Source organism: Oncorhynchus keta, chromosome 27, assembly GCF_023373465.1.
Source record: "Oncorhynchus keta strain PuntledgeMale-10-30-2019 chromosome 27, Oket_V2, whole genome shotgun sequence".
In the NCBI taxonomy this organism is placed as follows: domain Eukaryota; kingdom Metazoa; phylum Chordata; class Actinopteri; order Salmoniformes; family Salmonidae; genus Oncorhynchus; species Oncorhynchus keta.
This window is the reverse complement of record NC_068447.1, coordinates 39290138-39309804: the sequence shown is the minus strand read 5'-3', so window position 1 is coordinate 39309804 and position 19667 is coordinate 39290138. Positions and strand designations below refer to the sequence as shown.

The window sequence follows — 19667 nt, the reverse complement described above, 5'->3', positions numbered from 1 at the left end:
TTTATCTGTAATTTATGCGTTATTTGGCAAGGGAATTAGCTAGCTGCATTAGCTCAAATAAGTCAGAGAAAAATAAAAAAATAAAAAAACATCTAAATATAGCTTGCTAGCTCTCTCTCCCCTCTCTGCTGCATCTCCTAATTTTTCCCGAAGAAATGCATTTGTTGAAAACTGTTCAACTATTGTCTTTCTCTCTCTTTGAGTAGGATGGTCTTCCCCTTCCCCCTCTGAGGAGCCTCCACTGGTGAGCACATTCTCACGTCAAGTTATATTTTTATGTGTTTAGTACGTACGCACGTTTTTTTAAATGAGACCCCTGACCAATAAAGAGCATCAACAAAGACAGAGAAAACAACAGCTAATGACTTCACTGAAGGACAAAGCTGACACTTATCCAGTCAAGGGTCAATAAACAAGTAAATTGATTGTAGGCTATAGTGTGATAGTCAACTCATCCATCACACTAGACTGAAAAAGATATTCTATGATCAGGGAGTTAAACAGACCCACCCAGTAGCCCTTTCCTGCAGTCAATGACCAAAAGCACCCTCTTTGGCCTCATGGGTAGAATGTTATTCATATTTTTCATAATTTCATCATTAATAAACATTCTTTCAAAAACCCAGACCAAAATCCGATGTTTCTATGTCAAACAGTTTTGTCATATTTACCGTTCAAAGGTTTGGGGTCACGTAGAAATGTCCTTGTTTTTGAAAGAAAAGCTCATTTTTTGTTCATTTTAATAACATGAAATTGATCAGAAATATAGTGTAGACATTGTTTATGTGGTAATTACTATTGTAGGTGGAAACAGCAGAATTTCTATGGAATATCTACATAGGCGTACAGAGCAACCAGCACTCCTGTGTTCCAATGGAAAGTTGTGTTAGCTAATCCGAGTTTATCCTTTTAAAAGGCTAATTGATCATTAGAAAACCCTTTTGCAAATGTGTTAGCACAGGTGAAAACTGTTGTCCTGATTAAAGAAGCACTAAAACTGGCCTTCTTTAGACTAGTTGAGTATCTGGAGCATCTGCATTTGTGGGTTCGATTACAGGTTCAAAATGGACAGAAACAAAAAACTTTCTTCTGAATCCCGTCAGTCTATTCTTGTTCTAAGAAATGAAGGCTATTCCATGCGAGAAATTGCCAAGAAACTGAAGATCTCATACACCGCTGTGTACTACTCCCTTCACAGAACAGCGCAAAGTGGGTCTAACTAGAATAGAAGGAGGAGTGGGAGGCCCGGTGCACAACTGAGCAAGAGGATAAGTACATCAGAGTGTCTAGTTTGAGAAACAGATGCCTCACAAGTCCTCAAATGGCAGCTTCATTAAACAGTACCCGCAAAACACCAGTCTCAGCATCAACAGTGAAGAGCCGACACCAGGATGCTGGCCTTCTACGCAGAGCTGGGAAAAAAAGCCATATCTCAGACTGGCCAATAAAAATAAATGATTAAGATGGGCAAAAGAACACAAACACTGGACAAAGGAACTCATCCCGGAGTCGCCTCTTTACTGTTGATGTTGAGACTGGTGTCTTGTGGGTACCATTTAATGAAGCTGCCAGTTGAGGACTTCTGAGGTGTCTGTTTCTCAAACTAGACACTCTAATGTACTTGTCTTCTTGCTCAATTGTGCACCGGGGCCTCCCACTCCTCTTTCTATTCTGGTTAGGGCTAGTTTGCACTGTTCTGTGAAGGGAGTAGTACACAGCGTTGTACGAGATCTTCAGTTTCTTGGCAATTTCTCGCATGGAATAGCCTTCTGTCATGCCCTGATCTGTTTCACCTGTCCTTGTGATTGTTTCCACCCTCTCCAGGTGTCGCTGATTTTCCCCAGTGTATCTATCCCTGTGTTTCCTGTCTCTCTGTGCCAGTTTGTCTTGTATGTTTCCAAGTCAACCAGAGGTTTTCCCATTCTCCTGCTTGTTGCATTTCTCATTTTTCTAGTCCTCCCGGTTTTGGCCCTTGCCTGTTTCTGGACTTTGTACCTGCCTGCCTGACCATTCTGCCTGCCTTGACCACGAGCCTGTCTGCCACTCTGTACCTCCTAGACTCTGATCTGGTTTTGACCTTTTGCCTGTGCATGACCATTCTCTTCCCTACTCCTTTTGGATGAATAAACATTGTAAGACTCCAACCATCTGCCAACTGTGTCTGCATCTGGGTCTCGCCTTGTGACATGATACCTTCACGTCTCAAAACAAGAATAGACTGATGAGATTCAGAAGAAAGTTCTTTGTTTTTAGCCATTTTGAGCCTGTAATCGAACCCACAAATGCTGATGCTCCAGGTACTCAACTAGTCAAAAGATAGCCAGTTGTATTGCTTATTTGACCAGGACAACAGTTTTCAGCTGTGCTAACATAATTGCAAAAGGGTTTTCTAATGATCAATTAGCATTTTCAACTAAACTTGGGTTTGCTAACACAACGTGCCATTGGAACACAGGAGTGATGGTTGCTGATAACGGGCCTCTGTACGCCTGTGTAGATATTGCATTAAACATCTTCCGTTTCCAGCTACAATAGTAATTTACAACATTAACAATGTCTACACTATATTTCTGATCAATTTGATGTTATTTTAATGGACCAAAAAATGATTCTTTCAAAAACAAGAACATTTCTAAGTGGCCCCAAACTTTTGAACGGTAGTGTATATAAAGTGCAATTCTATATCTGACATGGTACAGGTGTCTTCTTTTTTTAAGCCCATCACCACGTGTGTGAGGTATACTTTTGTTTCAAAGTAGATTTGTTTAAGAGTACCAAGACTCACTCGTGTGATCCTGATTCAGCCCACTGCAGTAAAATATTAATAAATATTGTATACTGTGTTGGTGAACTCACTATAACATAGTATGTGATTTAACGTCATTTAACCTGACCCCCAGACATGTGATTTCTAGAGCCAGGATCCAGTAGTGAATCAGTTCCCAGAGAGGAGGCTCCAGGGCTGGGCGTTGGGAGGTCCCGGTCAGCCACCTCAGCACGGGCCATATCCCTCGATGGCCTTTACTCAAAATCCTCTTTAATATTTCAGTAGACTGACGCATTTCCTGATGCTTCCCCAGCTCCAGCCCGGGCCCTGTGAGGGATGAGAACCGGGAAGTCTGCTGCCCCCGCTCCCATCGCCTGCCTAGCAGGAAGACAGAGAGGAGGAGGAGAGGGGAGTGAAAGTGTGTGAGTGGGATGGGCCAAATCGGAAACAGATGCCTGGTGCCTGCTCTGGGTTACATATGATTCAGCATTCTAGAACCAGAACGCCCAGAGTGCCTGTGGACCAGAACCCATCCAGCTCCAGTAAGATCTCTCTCCTTTACTGTTGAGTCAACAGCTAAACATCACACTGAATCCTCCTTGGACATGTTTAGCTACTCCAACTTCATCCTTAAAATGTCTCTCCTGTCATGCCACACAGTTATTGGATGAATCAATGTTATTTGAGTAACTCTCACAGCAGATCTGTGACAGTATGGAGACTTCAGTCCCCAGCTTCCCATTTCCTGATCCACTTGGTAGTAAATCCAGACAATACGAGGTGAAGGTGCTAGTGGGTGAGCAATGTTGACACACCTGGAACTGCTGTGTCCAGGGCAAGATACAGTACGTTCTCGGGAACATTTGAGCAGTCTGGTTGCCAGGGGAGACATGTCACTTCAGACGTATTCCATAAAACTGCAGCAGTCTGTCACTCATAACTCTCATGTCAACCTGATACAACCGCCAAGTCGGTACACAAAGACACAGCTCAAAGAAGACGCAGCCCTCAATGACTTTAAGCGCAACGCGTTTTATGTCACCTCCAAAGGCCCCCCCCTCATTTATAGTTTTAGCATGTCACATGTGATATCAATGAACCAATATCAAAGATCTTAGTTATCATCGCTATAAAACTGCTGTAGTTGTGAGAGAGAGAGAGACGATTGATTGAATGTTGGGATAGATTATCTGTTGGAGGCATAATCACACGAGACCTCCTGTGTAGCACAGGTCTCCTTACCTCCCACTAATCCAACTAGTCTTCTCTCGGTGGGCATGGCAAACATCTGCTGGACGATGACTAATTCAGAGCCTACAGGCACAGGGCCAGAGAGCCTGGTCCAAGTATGTTCCCCTGAGAGAGGCCAGTCCCTTCTGTTCTCTGCATTTGCTCTGGTTTCGGAGTGACCAGTACTTCAGATGACGCCTCTGCTCTGCCTCTGCTCTACTACGCTGGACCTAAGCAGAGCAGGCACATTATCTGGCGTTCCGCAGGAAAACATGCCATTTCCCAATGTGTTGAAATAGGGGGCTACAAAATAGCGTCACGCAGGGGCACATGAAACAATATGCGGTCAAAGAGAGACTTGACATCTTCAATAGATTGCCTCCTACGTTTTACCATCCTCTAGCTTCCTACACTAAATCACACAGCTCCAATATAGACTATGGTTAATCCACTAGGGGCTTTAGGCAGACTATTTATATGAACTCTGAGTTATAGTGCATTTCAAACGCGTCGCCATAACCTCAACGGACGGAGTCACGTGGCGGTGGCTGCTTAACTCTTCGCGAACAGAAGGTCAGCGAGAGGGGAATGTTAACAGTACACAGATGATGCTAATCCTATGGTTATTCCAGCAACCTGTAGGCTCTGCTGTGTTTCCCAGCAAAATCTTCTGGGTTGTGCACTGTACATCCCCCTTCCTGTACCGTGACTCAAAGACGATCGTTATTACTAGATGATAAGGTATAAGTAACAGTGACACACTGTATTTTTCAGATGACTCGTCCTACTGCTCAGTAGGTCTTCAGCACACATGACCGTTCCCTGACAGAAAGTGGAGCCGTCCGGATATAGCTCAAGAGAAAAGTGGATTTTTCTCCCCAAAACGGTTGACAGAAATCTGATAGCTCTATCGAATTGAGATCAGATGTTGGGTTGCCCAACCAAAAATCCAAATCTGGTGGGAAAAACACAGCACGTAATGTTTTGAGGCAGACAGACTGTGACAAAACAAAGACCAAAAGGTGCATCATTAAGAAAGCGGTCCGTGTGATTCTTGTTGTTACACATCAAAGTGAACCTTCGTCTGTGGGTTCTGCCTCCCTGGCTTATTAGTCATTTACTGTGGCCTGTGATAGGAATAATAATATCTGTATAACCCTATGCATAATTTAGCCTATCCCTGTGAATACTACCATTATCACCATAGTGCTGATTCAATGACGTCAACACAGCATGCACATCCTGTGGTAATACTGGCCGATGGCGTTGAAAAGAGAGGGAGGCCAGTTGTAAAAAAGGAGTGACAGTGATACGGTTCGACAATTAGATTTCCCCGCACTTCATAAAGTGTTCACACACTCTGGTTGTGCCCTTAAAGATCTGGGCAAGACAGGTTTCTGTTTGTGATAGGCTGCTGGCCCAAATCCCAGGTCTCTTTGTCATCGTGCAGAATGTCCTATAAAAGTGGATTACCACACACGCACACACCACCACCACCACCCTGTTCAGTATGCAGCGCCTTGCACCACAGCCCTTTGTGTGGAGTTGTGTGAATGGCATCTTGCTATTCATCAGGCAGAAATGAGAGGGACAGCCAGGACTCTCCAACACAAAGACTTGGATGACATCATCATGCTGTGTCCCCAGCCACTCAAGCAGGCTAAATCCAGACCCCTCCAGTCCGTTATAGCATGATTCATCACTCGTCTACATTAGCACCAATAACTCATAGAACAAACAGGAAATTAAAGGACTTGCTTTTGTAACATTCGCATGGATGGAAATCATTTGTACAAATGTCACAGCATAATGTCTACAGAGAACCTGTTGCAGTTCGAATTATACATTAAAATCAGATGTATCTAGATGGTTTCTGTTTTGAACTTTCTGCTACATCTTTTGTGGTGACTCCAGTGTTAATATCTGGTTGTATCAGTGTTCCTGATTCCCCCCAGTTAGAAATCTCAGTGCTTCATCTTGAGATCTATCACAGAGTCGCGGCAATCATCACGCATTGCCTTTGGCTTCGGCTTTGGGCATTTCCACGTAAAAGGACCCATTAGCACCAACATGTGAAGTTTATAGGAGCATATCAACCTATCAGCCTTTTCAACCATTTTCCATCTTAGAAAAATAGGCCTAAGTAAAGGCTTTGATTTCTGGACACACAGATGGAAAAGGAGTCTCAGAAAACATCTCCCAGAAAGTATTAAAGGTATCAAAATACATCATGTCATTACAATGTTCACATAAAGACCTCTGCCAACTAATATCAATACATATATTTCGTTTTGAAGATATTGTTTACCTTCTGTAAGTTTAACAAATATTGCCTTGTGCTTGTAATTTCGTTATCAAAAACCCACATATCTTTAAAATATGAAAACATTTCGCTCCTAAGGACAATGAACGTTCACAGAAGTAACAAGTAATGGTAGACCTACCAAATAATTATAGTGATTTTACTGATATCAATTTTGTTTATGAATTATTAAGTGATTCAATGGAATTATTCCCCTCCCCCCCCCAAAAAAAAATCGGTATCAGAATTACTGCAACTGAATTGGCTACAATAGGAAATCATAATAGTCACAAACCACAGTTGGGTCAGCTGCTACTGTCCTCCCTTCCACTGGCATCCTGTTATGTTCAGCTCAGAACAGTTTTCTTTGTCTTTCTGTTATCTGGTGGTCAAACCAAGAGTATTAAAACAGTCTGGACAACCCTCTCTCTCTCTCTGCTTCCTCTCTCTCACTCTCCAGTTAATGTCACTTCTCCCAGCTCTTACTGACACCTACCCATGAGCCTCCTCTCTTTCCATTGACCTTAACCAGCATCCTGACCCACTGATCACTGACCGACAACGGACATCCCATGAATGTTAAAAACTATACTGATTATTTTTTCTCCATACAGACAAAAATCTTATTTCTCTAAAACGTTGTGCACAATTTCGTTTGCAACCCTGTTAGTGAGTATTTCTCCATTGTCAAGATAATCCATCCACCTGTCAGGTGTGGCATATCAAGAAGCGGATTAAACAGCATGATCATTACTCAGGTGCACCTTGTGCTGGAGACAATAAAAGGCCACTCTAAAATATGCAGTTTTGTCAGACAGATGTCTCAAATTTTGAGGGGGAATGTAATTGGCATGCTGACTGCAGGAATGTCCGCCAGAGCTGTTGCCAGAAAATTGAAAGTACATTTCTATACCATAAGCCACCTCCAACATCGTTTTAGAGAATTTAGCAGTATGTCCTTCTGTCCTCACAAGCGCAGACCATGTGTATGGGGGCAGTATGTCCCATGGTGGCGGTGGGGCTATGGTATAGGCAGGCATAAGCTATGGACAATGAACACAATTGCATTTTATTGATGGCAATATGAATGCACAGATATACAGTGACGAGGTCCCGAGGCCCATTGTCCTGCCATTCATCCGCGGCCATTACCTCATGTTTCAGCATGATAATGCACAGCCTCGTGTTGCAAGGATCTGCACACAATTCCTGGAAGCTGAAAATGTTCTTCCACGGCCTGCATACTCACCAGACATGTCACCCATTGAGCATGTTTGGGATGCTCTGGATTTATGTGTACGACAGTGTGTTCCAGTTCTCGGAAATATCCTCCAACTTCACACACCCATTGAAGAGGAGTGGGACAACATTCCACAGGCCACAATCAACAGCCTGATCAACTCTATGTGAAGATGATGTGTCGCGCTGCATTAGGCAAATGGTGGTCATACCAGATACTGACTGGTTCTGATCAACGTCCTTACCTTTTTTTAAAGATATCTGTGACCAACAGACACATATCTGTGTCAGTCATGAGAAATCCATAGATTAGGGCCTAATTCATTTATTTCAATTGACTGATTTCCTTATATGAACTGTAACTCAGTAAAATCTTTGAGATTTGTTGCATGTTGCATTTATATTTTTGTTCAGTATAATAGATTTTTAGTCAGGCCACCCTGGCCTTGATGTTAAGGTCCACAGACGGACCGGACTGGACCAGACCAAATCGGAACCTATCATAGACATATGTTTCACAAGTTAGGATAGCACAGCACAGTACAGTGAGTAGAGCACAGTAGAGTACAGTACAATACAGTACAGAAAATGAGAGTATAGTACTGTACTGAACTTTACTGTACTGAAATCTACTGTACTGTACTCTGCCGTGCTGTATTGTACTGCACTGTACTCTACTGTGCGATGCTGTGCTGTGATGTCCAAACTTGAAACATGAAACATGAAGAGAGTGACATTATTATCCACAGTTATGCATGTAGTACACAGTTATGCATGTAGTACACAGAAACGATGAAATTCCGTTGCCATCAATGTTCCCTCTAAGCTGCGCCTGGCCGTGCAGTAGCCCCGAGACTGCGCCTGGGCGTGCAGTAGCCCCGAGACTGCGCCTGGGCGTGCAGTAGCCCCGAGACTGCGCCTGGGCGTGCAGTAGCCCCGAGACTGCGCCTGGGCGTGCAGTAGCCCCGAGACTGCGCCTGGGCGTGCAGTAGCCCCGAGACTGCGCCTGGGCGTGCAGTAGCCCCGAGACTGCGCCTGGGCGTGCAGTAGCCCCGAGACTGCGCCTGGGCGTGCAGTAGCCCCGAGACTGCGCCTGGGCGTGCAGTAGCCCCGAGACTGCGCCTGGGCGTGCAGTAGCCCCGAGATTGCGCCTGGGCGTGCAGTAGCCCCGAGACTGCGCCTGGGCGTGCAGTAGCCCCGAGACTGCGCCTGGGCGTGCAGTAGCCCCGAAACTGCGCCTGGGCGTGCAGTAGCCCCGAGACTGCGCCTGGGCGTGCAGTAGCCCCGAGACTGCGCCTGGGCGTGCAGTAGCCCCGAGACTGCGCCTGGGCGTGCAGTAGCCCCAAGACTGCGCCTGGGCGTGCAGTAGCCCCGAGACTGCGCAGAGCGCAGAAGAACTATCAGGCCACGGAGAGAAGCACGAGATTGAACTTCACGCAACTTCCTAGAGTTTTCCCTGTTAGTTAACACCATCAACTTTTCCCTTTACTGTGGCAATGGTTGATCGAATCAACGCAATATGACCCACTTTCAACTCAACACCCCGAAACAAAATGAGCTATGCAAGAGACTTTGTTGTAAGGATTCTATTGGCATTGACATGCACAATTCAGCCTGTACTCTACACAGACCGGTGTGGCATGGCCAATCAGAGCTTCAGTAGGCCTATATGCAAATACACCATTGCCATATATTGGATCTGTGCCATTTCCTTTGAACTGAACTGTGTTCACAGCTGTGGTCGTGAGTAGATGCCCTTGTTTGCAGATCAAAGCAAGAGCTGCATGTAGCCACTGTGCACATTTTGTTCACATCCTTTGCTAGTTAGTGAGTTATTAGCCCAGTTATAGAGATCATGTGTATTCACCAATAAGGGAGTGATTGCTTCCTACAAGAGAAAAACATTTGGAAATTTGAAACAAAAAAGAAAAATAAGTCAGTTAAAGAGCTTTCCTTGTCTTTGAAGGGCAGTGTATTTTGAGACGGGCTTGAAAAAGCTAAGTAGCCAATAAGCAGAGGAAAGTATAATAATGCATTTTATTTTGTAAAGTGGTTCTTTATATCAAACACAACAACATTTTCAGTCACCTCATTGTCTGAAGGACAAGGGGATAAGCAGGTTAATGTCAAGCCCTGCATGTTTTCTTCAAAAGCCTCATGGAATGGACTGTAGGCCTACAGTACATTGAACACCACACATTGGCTGCTACTGTAGGATGAATGACGGAATCAAATCAAAGTTTATTTGTCACGTGCGCCGAATACAACAGGTGTGTTTCACCTTACAGTGAAATGCTTACTTACAGGCTCTAACCAATAGTGCAAAAAAGGTATTAGGTGAACAATAGGTAAGTAAAAAAATAAAAACAACAGTAAAAAGACAGTGAAAAACAGTAGTGAGGCTACATACAGAGACCGGTTAGTCAGGCTGATTGAGGTAGTATGTACATGTAGATATGGTTAAAGTGACTATGCATATATGATGAACAGAGAGTAGCAGTAGCGTAAACAGGGGTTGGCGGGTGGTGGGTGGCGAGACACAATGCAGATAGCCCGGTTAGCCAATGTGCGGGAGCACTGGTTGGTCGGGCCAATTGAGGTAGTATGTACATATGTACATAAATGTATAATTAAAGTGACAGTGCATATATGATAAACAGAGAGTAGCAGAAGTGTAAAAGAGGGGTTGGGGAGGGGGGCACACAATGCAAATAGTCCGGGTAGCCATTTGATTACCTGTTCAGGAGTCTTATGGCTTGGGGGTAAAAACTGTTGAGAAGCCTTTTTGTCCTAGACTTGGCACTCCAGTACCGCTTGCCATGCGGTAGTCGAGAGAACAGTCCATGACTGGGGTGGCTGGGGTCTTGGACAATTTTTAGGGCCTTCCTCTGACACCTCTGGTGTAGAGGTCCTGGATGGCAGGCAGCTTAGCCCCAGGGATGTACTGGGCTGTCTTTCGTTGTCTCTGATTGAGAACCATACTTAGGTACACTGTTTTCCCACTGTTAGTGGTGTGTCAGAACTGTTTCGGCTATTCTTTTTGTTATTTTGTATTCAGTGTTCAGTCAGAATAAATAAGATGAACACGTACCACGCTGCACCTTGGTCTTCACCTTCATCTAATGAAAGTATTTACACTGCCCTACATTGGCTGGCTGGCTGGCTGGCTGAATGGCTGGCTGGAGGAGACAGAGCCTGGTGAGACTGGGTTCTAAGTGGCAAAAGAGTTATCTCATTTCTTGAAGAAAGAAAGCCTTTCTTTTTGCCTGCATGCAATGGCTTCAGTTTCAAAGTGGGAGAAACCAATGCTGCCTTCTGCTGAGGTGAAGGTTGTTTAATAGATTGTAAAATGAAACAGAGTGCTTCTTTGGCAATAGGTGTCCAATGAGAGGTGCACTTTGAGTCTAATAGACTGATTTGAGTAATATTTACCCACCAGCGTGACATTACACCAGCTGCACAATATGTTTATTTGGAAGTGAGATGAAACACCTTGTGACGTCCTCCTCTCCTGGGATTGAACAGAACAGAGAGAGGGAGAATGTGGGCTAATCCCTGATTAGGAAAGAGAGACTGGGGCCCCTGAGTGGCGCAGTGGTCTAAGGCACTGCATCGTAGTGCTAGCTGTGCCACTAGAGATCCTGGTGCGAGTCCAGGCTCTGTCTCAGCCAGCCGCGACTGGGAGACCCATGGAGCAGATCACAATTGGCCCAGCGTCGTCTGGGTTAGGCCGGCAGAGATGTTCTTGTCCCATCGCGCTCTAGCGACTCCTGTGGTGGGCCGGGCGCAATGCACGCTGACACGGTCAACAGGTGTACGGTGTTTCCTCGGACACATTGGTGCGGCTGGCTTCCGGTTTAAGCAGGCATTGTGTCAAGAAGAAGTGTGGCCCAGCTGGCTCTCGACCTTCGCCTCTCCTGAGTCCATACGGGAGTTGCAGCGATGGGAGAAGACTGTAACTACTGATACCACAAAAAAGGGGGGGAAATAAAAATGAAAAAATGAAAAAGAGAGACAGACAAACTGCTGACTTAATCCCTGTCACCCGTTTTCCTCACCTGGAGTTGTCAGCTCCACTCCGCTGCACAGTATCACTGACACCCTCAATGGTAAGAATGCCCGTAGGCCTGCCCGGTGTTGGAAAGCCATTCAATCACGGAGGCTAAAACAGCCCCAAAAACCTGGCAGCAGGGAGAGAAAGGCGGCAGAGAAAACTGCATTTTGTCTAATGTGGGATTCGAAATGGGACAACCATGTGAGAAACATAAAACAGTCTAGGCACCACCATTCCATATAATTCCACCCCTAATACAGTATCCCCCCTTGACCAAGGTCAAGGTGTCTTGGGAGGAGCACTGTTAAGTTAAGGGAGCAGAAGGGCGGCTCACTCACAGATTCAAAATGGAAGAAGCAGGTCAGTATGAAATAGAGCAGAAGCAACAAGACCAAGCGCAGCAGGAAGGAATCTCTTCCAGCTCAGAGCAGCTGTGGCCGAAGCAGATCTTCGAGAAGGACAACTACCGTGCAAATGTCCGAGAAGCCACAAAATTTCTTGATTACCCGAACAGCTTGTTGCTATGAGAACAACTGTCATTTAAAAAGGTCTCTAAAATAGGTGATGTGGATAAAATGACATGGAAGCAACATATTGCATATCTCTCCTTCTACACAGAACAATTGGAGAGGTTTCTCAACACGTGTCATGTCTCCACTCCAACGTCATAACAACAACATCCACCACTGAGATTGTGAAAAACCTGTGGGCAAGGACAATGCACCACTTAGGCAGATCTTGGATGACGGCCATCTTAAATGTTTAAAAAGACCCACTTCATCCTCTCCGACATAAGTGCTTCAGTTTTCATTCTGAGGAGCAGAATGGGAATATACTTCCCTAGTAGTTACTGGGCAGAGATAGACTAATCCTGGGCAGGTCTTCTCCTAGAGCAGTCCACTGGATTCATCCAGGGTGTTTCCTTGCAGCAACAAGTGTGTTTCTCTTGAAGAATACACTAGGAATGTGAGGTTAGCTAATCTCACTGTAAATACTTGTCACATGTTGATTTGTGAAAGGAGAGGTTGCTTGAGGTTATGTCCTGAAATTGTAGCTACAGTCAATTCATGGCTGATTGAAAACAATTATTGCAAGTAAAAGCTCAACTAAATAGCAAAATGATATACAAGCCACATTACATTCCCCTGAGCCTCAAAATGGATAGTAGGCGATTAAACCCTGCGATTATACTACCGCTGAGTTGTACCCGTTGTTTTGGCTAAATTCATATTTGAAAGACAAGCCCAGTCAGACATAAGAAATGACCGAGCTCAATCAGATAAGTACAGTAATGTCACGTAATATCATCACAATGGAATTTGTTTGCACTGATCATTCAGAACGGGATTTCAGATTTAGCATAATGTGGGCCATTGTATGAACTCATTTTGTCATTGGAAGAATATGTGATGCTCTCTGAGAACCTAATAAGATACAACATTACACTAAATGTATCCTCAGGGTAGAGTTGTCATCTTTTACGGAGCAGGACATTGTGGCACATGCTCAGCATTCCACCCGTGCAGGCCATATCCTGGAATCTGACACATTTCTGATTTTCCTCCCAGTTATCTGACTGTGGGTCGTGTATCAAGTCATTCATTCTCTCAAAGACAGACACGCGCACACACACACGCACGCACAAACACACAGTGGAGGTCAAAGGTTAGTGACCTTGAATTCCCTGGCTGTCCTCCTAGAATCTGTCAGAGCTCATCATGACAACCAGGCCGGCAGGCAGTCAGCTTCAAGGCAGCCTCACATTACACACTGGCCTCAGATGTTTCCTAGAATGGGGAAGGAGGATCCATGCTTATACATAACAGCTTAGGTTGAAAAAATACCGGATAAGACAATAGGATTCTAATATCCCATTAGTCTTTGCATAAATGCAGAAGAATTCTAACCAATATCTCCCAAGTGGCGCAGAGGTCTAAGGCACTGCGTCTCAGTGCTCAAGGCGTCACTACAGACCCTGGTTCGATCCTGGGCTGTATCACAACTGGCCGTGATCGGGAATCCCATTGTCATGCCTTGATCTGTTTCACCTGTCCTTGTGATTGTCTCCACCCCCTCCAGGTGTCGATAATTTATCCCTGTCTCTCTGTGTCAGTTCGTCTTGTATGTTTCCAGGTCAACCAGAGGTTATCCCGTTCACCTGCTTTTTACATTCTCCTTTTTTTCTAGTCCTCCCGGTTTTGACCCTTGCCTGTTTCTGGAATTTGTACCCGCCTGCCTGACCATTCTGCCTGCCTTGACCATGAGCCTGTCTGCCACTCTGTTCCTCCTGGACTCTGATCTGGTTTTGACCTTTTTGCGTGTCCACGACCATTCTCTTGCCTACCCCTTTGGATTAATAAACATTGTCAGACTCCAACTATCTGCCTCATGTGTCTGCATTTGGGTCTCGCCTTGTGCCTTGATACCCATAGGGCGCGCGACACAATTGGCCCAGTGTCGCCCGGGTGGGGGGAGGGTTTGGCCGGAGTAGGCCGTCATTGTAAAATATGAATTTGTTCTTAACTGACTTGCCTAGTTTAATAAAGGTTAAAAAAATTATAAATGTTAAATGGACCAACAATGCGAGCAAAAATGATGAAGTGAATTTAGCAGTACAGCCCTTAAAGTGGAAAATAAACACAACCGTAGTGAATTTAGCAGTACAGCCCTTAAAGTGGTAAATAAACACAACCGTAGTGAATTTCAGCTAACTACATAAGATAACTGTTTACAGTCATCCTACACATGTAATGTTTTTGCAAATGCAGCCACTTTATTACTTGATTTCCTGACCACTGGTCACATTGTGAATGCTAATCCTGTAGAATCAGCGAAGGCGCTCGTCCAATGAATTTGTTTGTTATCAAACACTCCCGCACGGAACTTTTACGTGGTCTTAACCTCTGTTATTTTCAACCTACACTAACAGCTCGATGCCTGAAGCCAGCCAGCTCCAATTAAAAAGTCTGTATTGTCACGGCGGAAGCATGGAACTCGGGAACTGGGCGAACAATGCCCACATTCTGCTTACAAACTGAGGAGGAGACAGAATGAGGAGGAGACAGAGCAGGGACAGAAAGAGCTATAGTGCCAGCAGTCACATTAATTGACAGGAGGCTGGTTGTAAACTGACTGTTCTCTCCAGCCGCACCGCACATCTCAGCTTCACGAATACTCAGTACTCACCCACAAACACGGGCAGTGTTATTTAAAGTGTGCTGTAAGGTCATAATTAACAGGAGAAAATGGGGCAGTCGGAAAATACTCCGACATGCTATCATGTTAGCTACTGTGTTATATATGCCACCGTTTGTTGTTACATTACACATGGTTTATAGGCAGAGCGGCACCAGTGAGATACAGCAATGTGTGTGACGCACACTGTTGCCCTATGTGGGACTGCTTCAGAAGTGAAAGTGAGGCCACAGACAGACGAGACATGTTTGACAAGCACGTGAGAGCGACCTCAAGCTAACATCTCAGTAAGGGAGAAACAAGCACCAATGTTACTGTATGTTGCCAAATGTTGTGCTGCGGCAAACACAAACACATGCATCCCTGCGGCTGATTGACCATTATAAACCTCTCTCGAAACAGATGTGGAATGGAGTGCCATGGCTGCACTCTCGCATCCATCCCAACGGTGTATCCATAGAGACCAAACACGGGGTACACACAGTCATGGAGGACAATGGAGACATTTTCACAATTTCGGAGCTACACGGGTGGCCACTTAATGCACCATATAATTTGGCTTCTTGGTAATCTGGAATCCAAGAGTGTAAGAACACAACTGAAGAGGGTGGAAAGAGCATTGTCCTACAGAAACAAAAGAGGTGTAGAAAGGCTACATCAAGCATACTAAAAAGCATGTCACAAATATGACAACTGTATATTAAATTGTATTGATGAGGATTGCAATGGTGAACCACAGCCGTCTTAGCTCACAATGCTCACAATGCCAAACCCCGATTGTGAAGACAGCCAGGCAGAATTGATGGACTGCATGTTATTATACGCGGGGGAAGTAGCCCACTAGGCCTAGCATGCCTTTCAAATATCAAATGTGAATAAGCTTGATTCCCTCTATTCTGGTTTTGACTGTTTCCTCCCAGTCAGTCAATCCAGCTCCAGGGTTTCTTACGTAATACTTCCACTGTTTTTAACTGCCACCAAAAAGGCCCATTTGAATATGGACTCAATGCCCTGTCACCGACAGGATTCAGTGGGAAGAATATGCTTCAGAAGTGTGCCTTTTTTGGTGTCTGCGCTGGTCTTTTCAGGGTCCAAAACAGCCTCATTGCATTAGAATTTAGTTACAGAGTTGGCATAGCTTTCGCTCAACTTTGCTGAAAAGTCTGCAGATGATAAGAACTCTTTTATGTGATTTTACAGGTCAGTAGCTCTTGCCAACTTTTGCATTTAAGGAGTGTTATTTTCATTCCAAATGGAAAGCAATGGAAAAAAAACAAAGATATATTTTCTTATTATTACATCGAGTCTCTCTCTTGAGGCATTCAAGGAAGAAACTCTGAGAAGCTCTGAGAGATGGGCTCACCAACGTCTGCCTAGTGCCAGATGATCCACTCTGGTTGCTACAGTACAGCCGTGCTCTTTTAGCACATAAACACGGAGAGAGTGGTTTCTGTAAATACCCTTCACTCAGCGCTTCCTGAGACCTGCCTGCCTCTCCTCTCTCTCAGGCCCAGATGGCAGTCATTAAGGTGCTGCAGCCAAGTCTGGAAGTCTTTGATTTGGAGAGCAGATTATATCCGTGGGAGCTTTACTGTGGCAGTGGTGCACACACATGTAAAAAGTCCCAGGCATGCAGGCGGACACCCCGAACAGCCTGCCTGACAGCCCCTCCAGTTCCTTCCACACACAGGCAGGTGAGGTAGGAATCTATGGGAGGAATGAGATCCGAGGCTGGGAAGGGGATTGGGAAGGGTGGGTGTAAAGGAATGCCTCCTTTATTTACCTAACTTTTGGTGCTATGTGTGCTTCGCAGCAACCGCAGCAGCCGTAGGTACGAGGAGCACGAGGCAGTGCGTGAGAGCTTTTAGTTTCCCTCAGATCCACTGTTTTGAAGTGCTTCCTTTTTGGGACTGGGCCGTTTTGTCAGGAAAACAGTTCATTAAAAAGGGAGAGACTTTGGAGTTGGGAGAGTTCCTGCCATACAACATCCCAGCTAATCAGTCCCAGTCACGGAACCCATCTCTCTAGATGCTCCAAGTAATTCTCCGATATCTAGTGGAGACCAGGGATGGACATGTGTTTCAGGAATGGACAATAGGCCTATTTTTCATGAACAATAAGTATTGTGTTGTCTAAAGAACAAGTAGAAGATCAAAGGGTCATTCAAATGCTACATGATTACCAACATGTGTACAGACGGTGACCGTGCAGTTGAACACAATATGTATGACATGTATGACACATGATGGTTCTAAACTAATTCAATTAACGTTAAACACTGCCGAGTGCAGCTCCTTAGTCTGAGGTGTATCTCTTAGTAGTATGTGTTGTGCGTCAGTATGATTATTGTGGCATCAGTAGCCTCTGTAACACTAGTAACCTGTCCACTTGTCTGACCACACAGGTCTCCGACACAAGCATATGTTGTAAGCCATCCATGCAAGTACGATGTAGTGATTACGTAGAAGAAAATGATTGAGAAATCAACATTCTGAGCCAGAACTAGAGGTCGTTTTGTAAGTGTTGCAAAAAGGAAACATTTGTCTTAAGGTTGCCATCATTGGTTTCCAGACTGAGGAAATAGGGCCACATTCATATTGATGGACAAGTTAGAGAGATTGTTTCCCTTCCAAATTCTGCAAATTTCGCAGATACTTCAAGAGTAACTTTGATGTTCCCTCTACACAATAAAAGAACAAACATGATTATATATTTTTTTCTTGTGTGATTTATGAGGTCAGAATACTGCCTTTGACAACCATTCGTTTAATGGTAAAGAAGTAAGAAATGAGGCTGTCAGGTTTAGTCAGAAAGGTAACCAAATATTACAAAAGACAAAGATGGTCTCCATACATAGAAAACCCACTAAATAGTTGATGCATTCAAAAATATGTATACCATTACACAATATGTTCCATCACATGCCAATGCCTTTGATATCATTTCTGTTTTCTTACCACAAAATGTTGCATTTGTTCAACATTTCCAGAATATTGTTCCACAAAATTTAAATAAAAAAACAGATTATTTTCATAATCAGAGGTCTATTACAAGTATTTCTGAAGGGTAATATTTCGTTTTCCTCACTTGGATCCATGATGGGTCTCACACAGGGTTAATTCACCATGCGTTCACTGTCCATTCATCCAAGGTTGTCGGATGATAAGCAATGGACATTTTTACGCATTTCTTTTAAAAATAGCAAATATATGTATTAATAGTAAATAGCCCTGTCCAGCCTTATGCAATTCACTGCAATAATTGCCTTGCAATGGAAATATAGGATAAATGAATTGAAATTAGGCACACACAAAAAATCACTCTGACAGCAATTTACCATAGCTTATTTACAATATGAAGTAAATGAAAGGCTATGCTGTTCAACTATATGCAGACTCATGGCGTTTTGGAATGTTTGAATCCTGGAAATCGTCTTCCTCGATAGGGCGAATCCCTGAAGAATTCAACAAGCGAGCAGAATATCTGCGCAAATTCTTACCTGAACCGGGGTGAATCTTTCACACATTCTTCAAAATCCACCGTCATTTTGGCTGGATTCAGTCTTCAATCTTAATTCATAAATTTCATTTCCAGAAAAATTATAAACGATAGAAGACTGTAGATATATGTAGACTATTCCGATGTGCAGCGATAGCCAACTCTCCCCGTCTTCACTGCGCTACTAAACTGAAACAAGAGCCTGGCATATTTGAACCGCTAGACCGCTGCAAAAATAGGGACTATCGTCATAGTTCATTCTCAACAAAAAGCGCACTCAAATTTAGAGATCTATCCTGACTGAAATCACCGTGCATATGATAGCCTACAACACACAGCATTTGTGTATAAGGTCATGATGTCAATATCAATTAAACAAATGTTTTTCTAGGTATTACGCCAATACTGCAGAGACAGTATAAGTGCACATAGCCTGCAGTTTGCCCTAACCCTAGCAGTTCATGGACGCTTATCACACAGTGTGTGTGTGTGTGTGTGTGTGTGTGTGTGTGTGTGTGTGTGTGTGTGTGTGTGTGTGTGTGTGTGTGTGTGTGTGTGTGTGTGTGTGTGTGTGCGTGCGTGCGTGCGTGCGTGCGTGCGTGCGTGAATGGCACTAAAGTCAGTATACTTGAGAGTGTATCAGAGTGAATTAACTGTTTTGAGCTTGGAGTTTCCTCTCTAGGCTCAGTCAGTCAGATGACCTTTGGCCTCTCATCACAGCTGGCAGTCCTTGACTGAAGCACAACTAAATTCCTCTTTTCCCCAGTGCCCATCTCTGTTGATATCTGGAGGCAACACATTCACACAGGCAAACAGATTCTCACAGAGAAACATGATATTAAAAAGGATTTCTTCCCTGGCAGCCCAATGTGATAACTGATACAGCGAAGATGCTAACATCTGGCATGGCTCTGGTTCAAGAAGGAGTTGAGGATCTCTAGAGCTGTGCAGAAATCTCCACTATTAATCTGGAATTTATTACCCCTACTCGCCTCTCACACATGCAATGGGTCGGTTTTTGTCATCACCAAATCTGTCCCTTTAGAATCACAAGTCTGAGATTCTAAAGTCACATACAGTCTAACTCTTCAGTCTGTGAAATGGTCTTCTATTGCTATGTGATACAATAACTAACACTATCGACACCCACACCCAGGCAACATCATGATGGACATTATAACCCAGGTAGTTTGGGCCGTGTATGCTGATTGGCTGAAACAGCATTCTAGCCGTGTGTATATCAGACAATATACCTGATGCCAAACTACTTTTTTTACTGTTATATTTATGTTGGTAACTGGTTTATAATAGCAATAAGGCACTAACAACCTATGGAAATTATGGGGAAGAAATTCATGACAGGTGTATTAATTATCTAAGAT

The 19667-nt window shown here is 44.2% G+C and overlaps 1 protein-coding gene across 3 annotated transcripts in view; it reads right to left on the bottom strand.

The window, feature by feature from the left end:
- The window catches only part of LOC118360329 (arf-GAP with coiled-coil, ANK repeat and PH domain-containing protein 3-like), an 88148-nt gene extending 69668 nt beyond the window's left edge, over window positions 1–18480 (bottom strand). For all 3 annotated transcript variants that reach the window (XM_052482389.1, XM_052482390.1, XM_052482391.1), the window contains exon 1: window positions 18287–18480. In XM_052482389.1, the coding sequence (XP_052338349.1) occupies window positions 18287–18333 (47 nt within the window). In that variant the 5' untranslated portion in view covers window positions 18334–18480. The remainder of the gene's footprint in view (window positions 1–18286) is intronic.
- Between the last annotated feature and the right edge of the window lie 1187 nt (window positions 18481–19667).